The following is a 15775-nucleotide window of genomic DNA, read 5'->3' as shown; positions in this document are numbered from 1 at the left end:
AGTGTTAAGAAATGACTTCTTTGAAAAAGTTTAGATTTTAAACTTTATAATAAAAAACAAAAATTTAAGATTTTTTGTACAATATAGATAACTAGCGTTAAAAATTATTACTTATCTTATTACGTAAATTAAATTTAAAAATATTAATGATTTTATTGACTCATTTTTAATTTTTTCAATTTTTTTTTATATAACTAAATAAATTTTATTTTTATAAATGCAAAAAATAAATAAATTAAAAAATAATTTCTTACGAACTCTTTTAATTTTGTAAGAAAAAATTAAAAATTAAAAAAATTAAAAACTCTTATTAACATCTCAACTAAATTAAAGAATGAGATGTAGCTGTCATTTATAAAGAAACTGTCAAAGTGACAGTTAATAATTAATAAAAAGTTACAACAAAATATTAATTATTGTGTTGATAAATTAAAAAAAAAAATATCTTTATATTGAAAACGACATTCAGTATAAATGTTTTTTTAAATGTAATAATTTAAATTATCATTTTTTTTTATAATAAATAATTATTCACACGCAGATCTAACATACGCCTGAATATATATATGGGTGTGTGTGCCCCGCGCGCGTAATATTTATTTATATAACAAATACAGATTTTCTAATCTATATATATATATATATATTAACATAAATTCAGGCGTATGTTAGATCTGCGTGTGAATAATTATTTATTATAATAAAATGTGATAATTTAAATTATTACATTTAAAAAACAATTCCAACATATAACTTTACAGGGCTCGCTTCGCTCATCCGATCGAACAGGTATAGACAGGGAAGTTCAGCCCCTGCAGCCCGATGCATTCGTTATTTTCGTGACTGTTAGAATATTAAATATTTTACAGATAATCATTAAAGAAAAAACTAATCATTTACCTAATTATATTTTTGTTGTCATGGTGATAGAAATGTAATAATGAAGTAAAATGACACATTTTTTTTCTTTAATGATTATCTTTAATTCACAAATTCACTTCCGACGTGGTTAGGGCCTCGATCTGTGACTTAAAACATACCCTGGGATAACTCAAATGTATCCTGAAAACTTAAAAACAATCGGTTGACTGGTTCTCGCGTGATGCTGTTGCAGACAAATTTTCGCATTTATATATAAGATTTTTAAGTTGTAATTTTTTAACACAGCTCTAATCCCAATGCTTTCTTTCTTCATCCCCAAAATTTAAATATAATTTTAAATAAATTGATCGTATCAAGAAGTATAAATCGTTCGTGCGTTTCATTCAAAATAAAAATGTGAGCACATACAGCAAACAAACCAACGCATCATGCTTTTTTAACGGAAAGATGTGCGCACGCAAACTACTATTATGAAATACATAAACTGGATTTATTATACTGAATATCATTTTCATTATAAAATTAGTTTTTCTTTAAAAATTTATCAACACAATAATTAAATCTGTTGTAACTTTATATATATAGAGTGTCCCACGAAGAAACTTTCAGGACGTATTCTACTGCTGAAAATAATGAAAAACGTTCATATAACCATAGGTCTGCAAACGCTTACGGCTACGACTAGCGAAAGATTTCGCCGGATTTCTGCTCTCCTAATAAAAAAAGCCCTACTGTAATTTTTGAGACCCAAATTAAGAAGTAAAGTTAGTGGTTTCTGATTTAATTTAAGATGGAAAATAGGTTAAAATAGGTTCTAGAACTGTAATTCCACTTGTTTTTAAGATATCCGACGAAAACACAAAATTTGGTATCGAAAAACAAGTTTTTTTTTTAAGTTGGTGCAAAGCTACATTTTTCTTTAATAGCAAGAAATCATTTGAACACTAATTTCTTAAAATGGATTGGACGTGGAAAACTAATCGATTGGCCACTACGATCACCTGACTTAACGCCACTTGATTACTTCATTTGGAGCCATATTAAAACGATAGTATACCAACAAAAAGTTAATACTAAAGAACAGTTACTCATTAAAATACGAAATGCTATTAAATTTGTACGAAACAATCGTGAGATGATACTGAAGCCACCGTAAATATTTTGCATCGGGCAGAGTGTTGTGTACTTTGTAAAGGAGGGAATTTCGACCAATTACTGTAACTGAGATTTGTTATTCTGTTATCATTTATCATTTCATATATTTTCTTTTTTTCTTTTGTTATATAAAGAATAATAATTTATTACGCATAGAAACTAGAATACATTTTTTGTGTCTTATTTTTCTTCTGTTCTATTTCAATAAAAAATCTATTTTTAAAAGTTTTTATTTGTTTTTTATTGGCTGTATTTACATTAATTTTCTCAGAATTAAATTCTCTACAAGTTTTTTTAATGAAATATTCCGCATTTATTAGCCATTTAACAAAGCTATTGAACTACAAACCTACAAAAAAACTTGTTTTTTGACATTGAATTTTTCTTATATTCTCTACAAGTAATTTTAAAAGTTTTCCGCATTTATTAGTCATTTATCAAAGCTATTGAACTACAAGTCTAAAAAAACTTTTTTCGATATCGAATATTGTGTTTTACGTCGGATATCAAAAAACATATGGGAGTTCAGTTCTGGGACATGTTTTACCATATTTTCTACCTCAAATTAAATCAGAAACCATCAACTTTACTCCTTAATTTGGGTCTCAAAATTATAGTAGGGCTTTTTTTATTAGAAGAACTGAAATCCGGGCAAAATCTTTCGCTAGCCGTAGCTCAAAAAGAAAGCGTTTACGTTTATATGAACTTTTTTCATTGTTTTCATTAGTAGAATATGTCCTGAAAGTTTCTCCGTTTCTTCGTGGAACACTCTGTATATAAAACAAATAAAATTCTTTTTTCATAAAAAATCTTTAATCATTCTCTCAAAATACATTATTTATAATTGAAAAAGCTAAATGATTACAATCAATACTAATGAATGGAAATAATAACGATAAAAATTAGAATTATGAAATATTATAACAATTTTTAAAATATTAATTGAGAAATATTTAAATAGTTAAATAAAAATATACAATTAAGCAAGATGTATGATGCATCTTTCTTTATTAATTAAATGTTATGATTTATTTCAATTTAATTTTAATACCTATTTTATTATTATTAAAATCAGTGTACTGTTCAGAAAAAACAAAACCTTTTTATAACAACATGGAATGACATTTAACCGATACAGCTTTATTGTAAAGTCAATATATAAATTCGCTGGTTTAGTAATGGTAATTTATCCGCTTTAAGTACAAAGTGTATTTCATTAATAGAGTTTCTTAGTCATGAAGTAATTAAAAGTGTAGGCTATACGGCTATATTTCAATACTGTACTAATTATCCATAATATTTAGGCCAGGGTGAATTTTAACTAATAATGTTTACTAAACAAATTTCTAACACCCATTTCGTGACTATCATTTTTAAAGAGAAAATTATTATTAATGATTAATTTCACTTTTGTTTAAGAATATATAGAATATAAATCTAAACAAATATAAATATAAATTAGATTTAAATATATATATATAAATAGATTTAAATATAAATCTATCGTTGTGCCTATTTTGGCATCATCTCTAAATGGTTCATCCTTTCCTAATTAAACTTCAATTTTTAAATAATCTTTAGCTATGAAACATTATCTATTGTGAGTTCTTTTAAACAAAATAGATTCAGTCGGTTTATATCCTGTGTTTAAAAGAAAATATCAAAATAAAATCTTGTTTTTACCAAAATTTTGAATCTTCTCGAAACAAGAAGTCAAACTACTATAAAAGTACAAAAATATTAAGGAAAATGCCTGCTTTCAGGAAAATATTAGATCTTTCCATAATAAAAAGTCGAGCAACTATTATTAAACTATAACGATGATATAAATGAGTCTTAGAGAATCGTTCCCAAGAAAAAATAAAACTGGCAACAAATTTGTTATATTTTACTGGAATTATTTATTATTACTTAGTGGAAAAATAACGATAAATGAAAAAATTAAAAAAAATTGATTTTTTTTACTTTGATCGACTCCCCCACCTCTAATATTATCTCCAACGTATTTTTGGGGGGCTACTTGCACTACTACTATGCTTAGGAAGACATAAAAAATCGGTTAAAAAATAGGCAATACATAAAAAGGTAGCTTTTTTCGATTTTTGGGAAAGGACAGAATTTTGAGGCAAAGTTTTTTTTTTAAATGGTAAGATAAGCATGTATCCATGTACTGAACTTAACAGAAAGTGGGTAGTTTATCTATACAAAATTTTCAGAAAATTAACGTCAAAAATAATCTACCCTACCCCTTGGAGATATTATACACAAGTATATATACTATATACACAAGTATATAGTATACACAAGTCTTTGGCCAAACTTCATCAAAATCGTTTTTACAATTAAAAGTTATTAGGCTTCAAACACGGTAATACAGGTACGTAACAAATTATCCCCCACTTGTTTATGTTTTTTTGGGGGTCCCTGGGTCATGAAACTTTGAGGAATATAAAAAAAACTCATACTCAATTTTTTGACTAATTATCATACTTCCCTTCTTGCAGCATAGTTCTGGAACTACAATCCCAGGAAAGTAAAAATATGTGACACGTTTGTGTAATAAACTAAGTTTATCTTTTATGTTGCAGACAGCTTATCATAGCAATGTTTCATTTTTTACTGGTAATTTGTGTAAACTCTTACGAATGAAAGCATTGTATTCTCGAGTTTTGAAAAAAGGTATGCTAATTAAATCCATTCATTTCAGAACAAATTATAAATGAAATTTATAACGAACGTAATAAAACTTATTACTCACCCTATGTTGACGCGATGGATTTTGATGGTGTACAGGATGACGTGCTGGTGGTTGATTGTAAACGGGCTGACGTGCTGGAGAACATAGCCTCAATAATCCTGTAACAAATAGATTTAATATATATAAATATTGATAGAAAACAAGAAGGTTATTTAATATATATATATATATATATAATAAACATATATATATATATAATAAACATATATATATATATATATATATATATATATTGTATCTAAATTGAAAAAAAAAGATTATATTCGGTATTTATAAACCGAATAAAATAACATGTTTAGATAAAAGATGGGTGCCCAAAATCAAATTTGTAATGAAATCAGGAGGATATTGAAGTTGTTCAAGAACGACTTTGCTCCCAACACAACAAATTCTAAGAGTTTCATCATTCCATTTTCTAGCAATGCAATAGTAACATATGTTACTATGTTGGTAACATCATGTTACCTATTTGAATATCTTTCAAGGCAATCTCAGAGTGATAATAATTAAAAGCTGATTTGAGACTTATCATATTACTGGAAGGTTGAACTCGATTTTGAGCCGAGCGTATACGTTGCTCTATAAATTTCTGAGAACGATCTGACGTAATTTCACGTTGTCTACGATCATAAATTCCAATAGCCCTAGAAGATCTTTCTATCAGGGATCTCGCCGACCTAGACGTTATACAAATATTAATACTAAATTCAAAGTTGAATCTATTTTAATTATGTGTGTAGATTATCCTGATGGAACTTCTTAGTTCATGATATAAAAATCTACAGATTGATACTTTGCTCGCGTGAAGATGAGTTTTCGCGGGTCAACACCAGAATAGACAATGACATTAAATTTAGTAAAACAAATTAAAACTTTCTAAAGAAGTCAATACTGATGTCGAAATCCATATGCCTCAAGGCATCGAAACTATGTTAAGTCTGTAAATAGATGTCATTTCCTTTAATCTTATCATTAAATTGATTTTTTTTTACGTACATTACGATAATAAATCAAACTGATATTTTATATACAGAGTTACAGGACGTATTCGCCGAACTTCAGGAACTGATTAAAGACACCAAAATGAGCAAAATAGTTCATATCGACACATATTTTGCTTTGTTTTCCTTTTGGATGCGATTATGTGATTTTCAACACAAATTTTTTGATTATTATTAAATTTATTTTATTTATTTTTTTATTGTAAAATTTTTAATTATTCATCATTATTAACAAAATTTTGATGATTATTAAATATTATTTCATTTAATAGAGGAAATTAAAACAGGTCAAAAATTATCACCGTGCATTACGGGACGCAAGCGTACTGCCGAGTTATTTGTCTTAAATAACTCGATTGTTTGTCAATCGATTTTTTACAAATGTATTGTCATTTTGTTCAAAATAAAATGCTTAACAAATCTTGTAATAAGTAAAAATTTGATCAAACAAATAATTACAATGATATTTAAGATTAAAAAATTAAGATGGTCGCCATTTTGAAATTTTTGAAGGTAACGTTTTCAAATTTTTTTCTTTTGTAGAACAAGACCCTAGTGTTAAGACTCATGTCTCTTTTTCTTCTTATTCACTTGTAAAAGTAAATAAATACATAAGCTGCCTCATTCTTCTTATTCATTTGTAAAAGTAAATAAATATATAAACTGTCTACTTTCTTCTTATTAATTTTTAACAGTAAATTTGTTTATATTCAACTGGCCTATGTTACCAGCTGATACTTTATAGTAACAATGCATCTAATTTATTGTGTTGTTCAGTCCTCATTTACACTTCATCATCATGTATATACTCATCAACTCATAGCATATTCAACAGTGTAATATTTTATAGTGTAAAATTTAAAGATTATATTTATCATGGTTGAACAATGACTTATTTATTTGTTATTACTATTACTATTATTTATTATTTTATTTATGACTATTATTTAAATTTGCCAAATTTAATCAAAGTAGGTTTACCTGTTCCTGAGGAATAATTTTCTTCAGATGGAATAATTTTCAGAGATTCACTCCTCTATGGAGATAGTAAAATTGAAGGACTAGTCTAGTGAATAAATTCATCTTTATATAACTTTAAACAATTTATTTAAACGCTGTTAATCTTTGGTAACACAATATTCAGTTATAAAATCTAAACAAATTACTAATTACTACTTACTACTCCTTTCTATAAAAATCACAAATGGCGACCAGAAGGAAATAAAGCAAAATAGAACTTAGGTCAATATGAACTTTATTACTAATTTTGGTGTCCTTAATCAGTTTCTGAAGTTCGGCGAGTACGCCCCGGAACACTCCGTACAATGACATTACCTTTCCTAGATTACATAATTTTCTGAAGAAGTCGATATTGACATAGATAACGATCGATATAGAAAATATCTATCGATTTAATTTAGCAAAAGAAGTTCTAGGTTGTTACAAGAGTATCCAAAAAGGAGTGTAATGTATTTAGGGTGTATGTATGTATGTAAGTTCCACCGTAGCAACTCACCGGCTGAACCGATTAAGATATATGACCCCGCGTTGGAATCCTTACGTTCCCGGGAGTATCATAGGCATATATATAAATTTAAAGCAATTGAAAAGTTTATACTATTTACAAATATTATATATAAAATTGTCACCCGCACGCTCTTTAATTATTCTATATTAGTAATTATCCTGTATTAAAGAGCAGTGTTTGTCAACAATGTTTTTTTGGCAGTCGTGTTTTTTATTTTTTTTAATTTATCTCTGGTTTATAACAAAGCTATTTTTAAGTATTTAAAAAAAAATCTTTTTAAAAAAAACTTTATATTATATGATTCAAACATGCCCGACAAGAAGAAATTTTACAGAGATAAAAAAAGATGAGTGAGTATTTTAACAATATTTTACAATTTCACTAAATTCATACAAATATATATTATATATATATATATATATATATATATATATACGTTTTTGTATTATCTAACAGTATAATAAAGTATAATTTACTAAGTTTTCATTTTAGAACAATAAACAGCACCAATAATAATAATTATAATAACCAGAATTGAAATTTACTTTAATGAAGATTACGAAAACTGAAATTTGTATAAAAAAAGCTCACACGAACAGATTTACTTTTAATTCAGTTACTTTCAGAGCATCATTATAAATCATTAAAATACAATATTTCCGCATTATAATATGTTACATTTTTTTGTGTATGGACCTCTCTCTCCCGCTTTCTCACTCTCTCTCTCATATATATATAATCATCATTAAACAATTTATAGAAAGGAGTAGTAAGTAATAATTAGTAATCTTGGTTAGATTTTATAACTGAATATTGTGTTACCAAAAATGTTACCAAAGATTAACAGCGCTTAAATAAATTGTTTAAAGTTATATAAAGATGAATTTATTCACTAGACTAGTCCTATCTCCATAGAGGAGTGGCAGCATCTTTGTCGTTCATACGACGGCTCCGAGTACGAGATTCGATAAAATATAGTAATTTTCACATAATACAAAATTCATTATCAACCATAATAGCAACTATTATTTGGGCTCAGCCTCGCATTGCTATAAGAATAAACAAATAATAGTAACATTGTTTTTTAATCAAATTTACCAAAAGTCGATTTTTTTATAACAATTTTTTTTTTGTAATAATGTAAAAAAAAACTGACAACACAGTTGTAGGACTTTCCCGTCACGTGGCTTTTTCCTGAAGCACGGCTTACACACACACACACACACACACACACACACACACACACACACACACACACACACACACACACACACACACACACACACACACACACACACACACACAACTTAATTCAAAATATATATTATTTTATTTAAATACAATATTTTTTGTTTATTTAATTCAATTAGGATTGGGGGAAATAAAGTTGAGCAAGTAGCATCCTTCAGGTACCTGAGGTGCATCATTAAGGAAGATATGAAGTGTGATCAGGAAGTACGAATTGCTAGGGCAAAGGAAGCATTCAGCAAAATGAGGAGAGTGCTATGTAGCAAACTAGATCTGCGACTAAGGAAAAAACTTGCGAAATGTTTTGTGTGGAGTGTGGCCTTTTATGGGGCAGAGACATGGACTATTAGGAAGAGAGAGGAGAGAAGATTGGAGGTCTTTGAAATGTGGGTTTGGAGGAGGATGAAAAAGATCACCTGGACGCAGAGAGTTCGGAATGAGGAGGTGCTTCGTAGAGTGGGTGAAGAGAGGGCGATTATTGAAATAATAAAAAGAAGATGCAGTTGGTTGGGACATTGGCTGAGACATGACTGCCTTTTGGTAACGGCATTGGAAGGATTTGTAACGGGGAGGAAAGCAAGAAGTCGGAGACTAATGAAAATGATAGACAATATAAAAAGGGAAGAAAGTTACTATAAAATGAAACGGATGGCACAGAGTCGAACAGAATGGAGGGCGGCCATGTGAAAACCTGCCTTTGGGCAGAACACTTATTATTATTACCTATAGTAATGTGAATATAATTATGCTTGTACAGTATTTATAAAATTTACAATTTAACATAATAATTTTCCTCTCTTGTTTAAATAACATTATTCATTTAAAAACATAAACTGTTTAAGCCATTAACTTAAATACTGGAAAATATGACTAAAATTATTTTGTTTAAAAATGAAAATTATTCCCAAATGACTATTCAAAGCCACACCTAAAATTCCATACCGCAGCTATGTTGTGGTAATATGTAATACAATATAATCAATATATTAGAAGATAAACAGCATCCAAAGACTAAACAAGTATAGGATCAATTTAAGCCTTCTAAGCTTGTTATATTCATTTTCAATTTGTTATATTATTTCGCATAATTTGAAAAATTGTGATAAGATAAAGTATCTGGGAATACTTATTTCCGAGGATAGAGAGTGTGAGGTTGATATAACAGCTAGGATTAGTCAAGGAAGAGCGGGGATTCAGAAATTGAATAGCTTACTCTGGTCATCAAAGATAACAGTTAGAACTAAACAGATGATGTATAATATGGTAGTTGAACCTATTGTGACTTACGGCTCAGAGTGCTGGTAAGTGATCAAAAGAAATAGGGAGCGTTTGGAGGCTTTGGAAATTTTTTTTTCCTGTAGATCGCGCCCACTTTCAAAACTGACCGAATAAGGAATGAGGTAATCAGAGATGTAGTAAAAAGGCCAACTTCTATAATTAAAAGAATTGAAGAAAACCAATTAATTTGGTAAGGACGTCTTCAACGAATGAGTGAGGAGAGGTGACAAAAAAAAGGGTGCAGAGGGCGATGGGAGAGACATGCAGAGGGCGATGGTGGAGTGTAACTGGATAGACAGGAAAGTATGGGGATCGAGATGCGGGATACGGAGTAATCTATAGGAATGCCGATTAAAGTAAAGTAACATTCCGTATAACAACTTTATCAAGTTACTCTTTAGTCTTGGAAAGCAATTTAACCATATTTATTATCTTAGACATGGATACAATATGTGAAATAAAAGATTTATTATTTTATTCTACTCTAAGCTAAGTCTATATGAAAAACCTTTTACTAAATGATAACTCAATCCATACTGAACTATACGTTGAAAATAATGTTAAATGTTTTAAAAAACGTTGTAAAATAAAAACTAATATCTAATCATCCTTATAACATCGACAAATAAATTTGACATTTAGATACAAACACAGGATGTTGCCGTCTGTATATTTGATAGAATTTCCTTATGATTTACTTTGTATCTCTTGTTAGTTGCATATTTTTAATATTTTCCTAATGTGTACGTTGCAATCTGTTTAACTAGTGGACAAAAAACTACTCCCCCACGATCCAATGAGATGAGGATGATATCTATGATACCTAAATGAGGTGTAGTCTTGTACAGATTCAGGACAACCATTGCTGAGATGTGTAGTTAATGAAAACCCAACCACCAAAGTACACCGGTATGTAGTGTATAGTATTCAAATCAGTATAAAAGCAACTAAATTTTACTAGGATTTGAACCTTAGAACCTTCGACTTCGAAAAACAGCTGTTAAACAACTGATTTGCGACGATGAGTTAACCACTAGATCAGTCCAGTGGGCATTTGCATATTGGTTAAATTGTTTTAAAATGTAATTAACTTTATGTTTTATATGTGTAATAATTGTCTTATTTATATCGTTTTGTAAATATAATTAGATACGATTATATCATACTGGTATTGGACTGAGGTCAACATATCAACGATATGAAAAACAAGATAAATAAATGTTAAGATTATAAAGTAAAATAGAAAAAAAGCGGATGTTTTCATCCAACTTTAAACAGTGACGATCCCTAAATATAGTTTATAATAACTTTAAACAGAAAATTAATCATTTATTATATTAATTATAAAAAAAATAAATAAACTTTTTTTTGATTAACAATATCCGAAATGAAAAGGAATTAACAATGAAAGAACAAGTAAACAACATAATATACAAATTAGCTATTAGTGAGTAGATTAGGTGAGCATATTGTGTCAGCAATGTGTTTTTTCTACGAGTGTAAAAAAATGTAAGTTTATTATGTATATAGTTTACTATAATCGTTGTTGTGCTATGAATTTGTCCCACTTTCAGTAAGCCAGGTGATTTCAGTCGCTACTGTTCTTTAATTACACATCCAATAAGGTTGTTGGTGGTAAGATATAGAAAGCAGCCTGGGAAAATTCAACGTAATACTTGTATACATTGTGAAGTGATGCTACATAAAACTCTGTTAATGCAATGATAAAGGAAACGGACTATCTGTTCTGCATAATGTTTATTAATGTTGTGCACTGTTTTCTTACAAGTAAGAAAATTTAGTGGGCTAATTGCAGGATTAAATGATAACGTAATGTTAAAAAAAAAATAACAATAACTACGTATAATAAAGGTATTAATAAATTGAAAATCAAAATAACAATCGCTTGATAGAAAAGTTAATAAAATATTTCTTGAATATAAATAATGATTTAAGTTTGACTTAAAATTTAGTGTTGCTGAAAATTCTGAAAGAGAATTTCCTACTAAATATTTGGTTCATTTTACTTCACAGAGTAAAGGTAACTGTTCAATTAGCGCCAACTGTCACCCACACTTCTACATTCCTTCTTTAATCATAAATATTTAAATAGAATCGTATGTAATGGCAATGCAGTAGGAGAAACGCTAAGAAATGTTTTATTTTTATTTGATTAAATTTATTTGGCGACAATGATAAAATAACGCTGATTTTGTTTATAAATAATATACAATATTGTAGAATTCATTCCTTATACATGAATGTATTAATATTAAAAGATGTGGTTATTTGTGTACTATTGTAAATGTAATATGTTTACTGATTTCGAAGTCGAGGATTAAAATCCTAGTAAAGGCAGTTACTTTTACACAGATTTGAATACTAGATCGTGGATACTGGTGTTCTTTGGTGGTTGGGTTTCAATTAACCACACATCTCAGGAATGGTCGACCTTTCTTTTTTTTCTGTTTAGCCTCTGGAACCACCGAAAGGTACTACAGAGGATGAATGAAGATGATATGCACGAATGTATATGAAGTGTATTCTTGTACAGTCTCAGGTGACCGGTCTTGAAGTGTGTGGTTAATTGAAACCTAACCACCAAAGAACACCGGTATAAGAACCACGATATAGTATGCAATCAAATCCGTATAAAAGTAATTGTCTTTATTAGGATTTGAACCTTAGAACTATCGACTTCGAAATCAGCTGATTTGCGATGACGAGTTAACCACTAGAACAGTCCAGTGGGCTAGGAATGGTCGACCTGAGACTGTACAAGATTAAACTTCATTTACATTCATACATATCATCCTCATTCATTCTTTGATATAGTACCTTACAGTGGTTCTGGAGGCTAAACAGGAAAAAGAAGAATATATATTTACTGAAGTAATTAATAATAAAACAGAAGTTAAATTGAATATTAAAAAAAATTACTATATATATATATATATATATATATATATATATATATATATATATTTATATAATTCCAGTCTTCTACCATATTTACTCGAGTAATTCATGAATCTGAATTTTTAAACAATTATTTTTAAATATTAAAAAATAAAATATTCAGTCAAAAACGAGTAAATTAAAATTTTTCAATGATAGGCACATTTTAGTTTCATTATAAACCTATGTGTAATCGTTTCCTTGCATAAGTTACGCACCTACATTTAGATAAAAAATGTTGGTCAAAAAAGTGCGCAAATTATGTGAGTAAATACGATATGTTTAATTGTATTTATATTTATAGGTGATTCCAAACTGCACGCCAACCTATTGGCAGATGATTTTGTAGCGGTCACATTGAGAAACTGCTTTGAAGAAATTAATTTCTCACAAAAAAAATTACGTAACTTACCATATAGTGCGGGTGAAGCCGCGACAGGGATGCTGAAAATGACGATTAACAAATCTCAAGAACAATAGTTGAAGTTGGCAGGCATTGACCTAAGAGAGGACTGTTTTTCTCACTGGACAATTTTATGTAGCTTGCTTTAAAACATTTGTTCTCAAAGTGGGCAATAACGCCCTCTTGAGGGTGCTGAAAACCTTAAGGGGGCTGTAGAAGTCCCACAGAAAATTGGGTGCGTTCAGGCGGTCTAGGAAAGCGATGGCTGTTTAAAAAAAGGTAAAAATTATGTTTTCCTGATATTTCAAACTAAAATGTAAAGTAAAATGTAATGGATATGCCACGTTTAAATACAATAATCGCAATTGCTGTTTTAAAGAGTGCATCAGCAATTATTTATAACAGATTGTAAGTTTAAACATTTTGGGGGGGCGGTAGGAAATTTTTGATTCACAATATGGGCAATGGGTGAACGATTTTGAGAATCAATGCTCAAGAGTAAATTCATGCAGCTTATTTATTGTAGAACCACAGAAAAAAAAAAACACAAATGCCAAAATTTTCATAAATGCTGCAACGGGAATTTAATGAAAATTTAAAAACAATATTCTTAAATAATTTTTATTTATAAATAAATAAGTTTACCATTAAAAAAATATTGTGAGTGAAGCCGCATTGAAATGTGGGAGAAAAAAAATACTACCCTATCAGAAGATTTTAAGGTTTACAATTAAAATATTACCTTTAAGAACGCAAAGAAAGACGTCAAGATAATAAATTCATTCTGTATTAAAGGTAACCAAAAATTCTCATTTATTTTAATAAGAATTAAATCTTTATAAAGAATAAATCTTCATGAAGAATAAATGCTCTCCATTTTTACATTTTTACCCAAATAAAATAATATACTGTGATTTATTATAAAAAAAATAAATTATATTTTATGACGATAAAAAATGCTATCTAAATATATAAACCATGTTATTCTTTCTTCATTATATTAGATAAATTATACGAAAAAACTTTTAAAAAAATGAAAATATGCCTTCACAAATTACAAGGAAAATAATAAAAATAAATAAGACTAGTAACATTAAAGAAATTGATATCATATATTTCATTAAAAAAAAAACCCTCAATATCTACTAGATATTTAAATCATTCGCAAACAGAAAAAGAAATAGTAACTAAAATATTAAATCTGTAAAATATAATAATAATAATAATAACAGTAATAAAAGAAAGGAGGATGTTACCAGAAAAATACAGTAATACATTTTGTTTTGGGAATTAAAATAAAATTCACAGGATTGTGGCCCATTATATAATAAGGAACTTTACTTTCTCTATCTATCAAAAGTAACAGACAGCAAATAGTAAAAAAATGCTAAACACTGTCAAAATACTTTTTATTACATCTTTGAAATCTTATCGATAAACCACAGTACGTTTAAAAACGAAAAAAAATATTTACGTAAAAGGAAATTCTAAGCAATTGAACATATTTATAATAAAAAAATATTGTCAAGATTAAATTTTATATGGAAGATAAATTTTAACATCTTCAGTAAGGTAAGGTAAATTAATAATAAATAACAATATAATAATACAATTTTAATGTCATTCTTTTTTTTTCTTTTTAATAAATAGGTAATAGAAGAAATATTATTTAATCTAACCATTAAATAATACAATTATAATGCAAATATTTTATCCAGTAAATATTTTTTCCTAATTTGTACTACTAGTACAACTAGTGATCAATAAGCAAAAAATGAAATGAGGATGATAAGTTTGATATGTATACGAGATGTAATCTTGTACAGACTCAACCCGACCATTCCTGAGACATGCGGTTAGTTGAACCCCAACCATCAAAATATACCCGTATCTATAATACTGTCTACACCGGTAATACTGTATATTATTCAAAGCCGTATAAAATCAACTAACTTTTACTAGAATTCGAACCTCAGAATCTTCAAATCCGAAAATCAGATATAAAAACTTGTTCTGCGACGAGTTAACCACTGGACTAACACGGTGGGCGAGAAGATCTAATGGATAATTTATGCCATTTCCTGGATAAGATCTTATGATTTTCCTGGTTAATATTTAGATTAAAATATGATTATACATGTGATAGATTAACAAATTGTACATAATTTACATCTGTTATTTCAACACATCAGAAAAGCTCAAAAAGTAGCATTATTGAAATTTAAAAATATCTGAAGTACAAATATGAGCGAAGGAAAATAAATAAAACATGAAAAAAAAACGTGCAGTATTTATCGAGGTAATAAGGGTGTTTAACAATTAATTAAATGGTAAACTGCATTGTCTATTAAGTGAATAATCGACATGGTTTCTCATTCCTTCTACATGAATGTATTAATATTAAAAGATATTAATTTAATATTAATAATAATGTATTTTAAAAGGTATTATTTGTGTATTATTGTAAATGTAATATGTTCACTGATTTCGAAGTCGAGAATTCTAAGGTTCAAATCCTAGTAAAGTCAATTACTTTTATTCGGATTTGAGTACCAGTTCGTGGA

The 15775-nt window shown here is 28.3% G+C and overlaps 1 protein-coding gene across 1 annotated transcript in view; it reads right to left on the bottom strand.

Moving 5' to 3' along the window:
* Positions 1–15775, bottom strand: part of LOC142328318 (uncharacterized) — a 212250-nt gene that overhangs the window by 159594 nt on the left and 36881 nt on the right. Inside the window, exon 2 of the mRNA XM_075372024.1 lies at positions 4796–4893. Within this exon, the coding sequence (XP_075228139.1) occupies positions 4796–4893 (98 nt within the window). The remainder of the gene's footprint in view (positions 1–4795; positions 4894–15775) is intronic.

Source organism: Lycorma delicatula, chromosome 7 (genome assembly GCF_047948215.1).
Source record: "Lycorma delicatula isolate Av1 chromosome 7, ASM4794821v1, whole genome shotgun sequence".
NCBI lineage: Eukaryota > Metazoa > Arthropoda > Insecta > Hemiptera > Fulgoridae > Lycorma > Lycorma delicatula.
The sequence above is the reverse complement of the archived record's forward strand: the minus strand, read 5'-3'. Positions and strand labels throughout refer to the sequence as shown.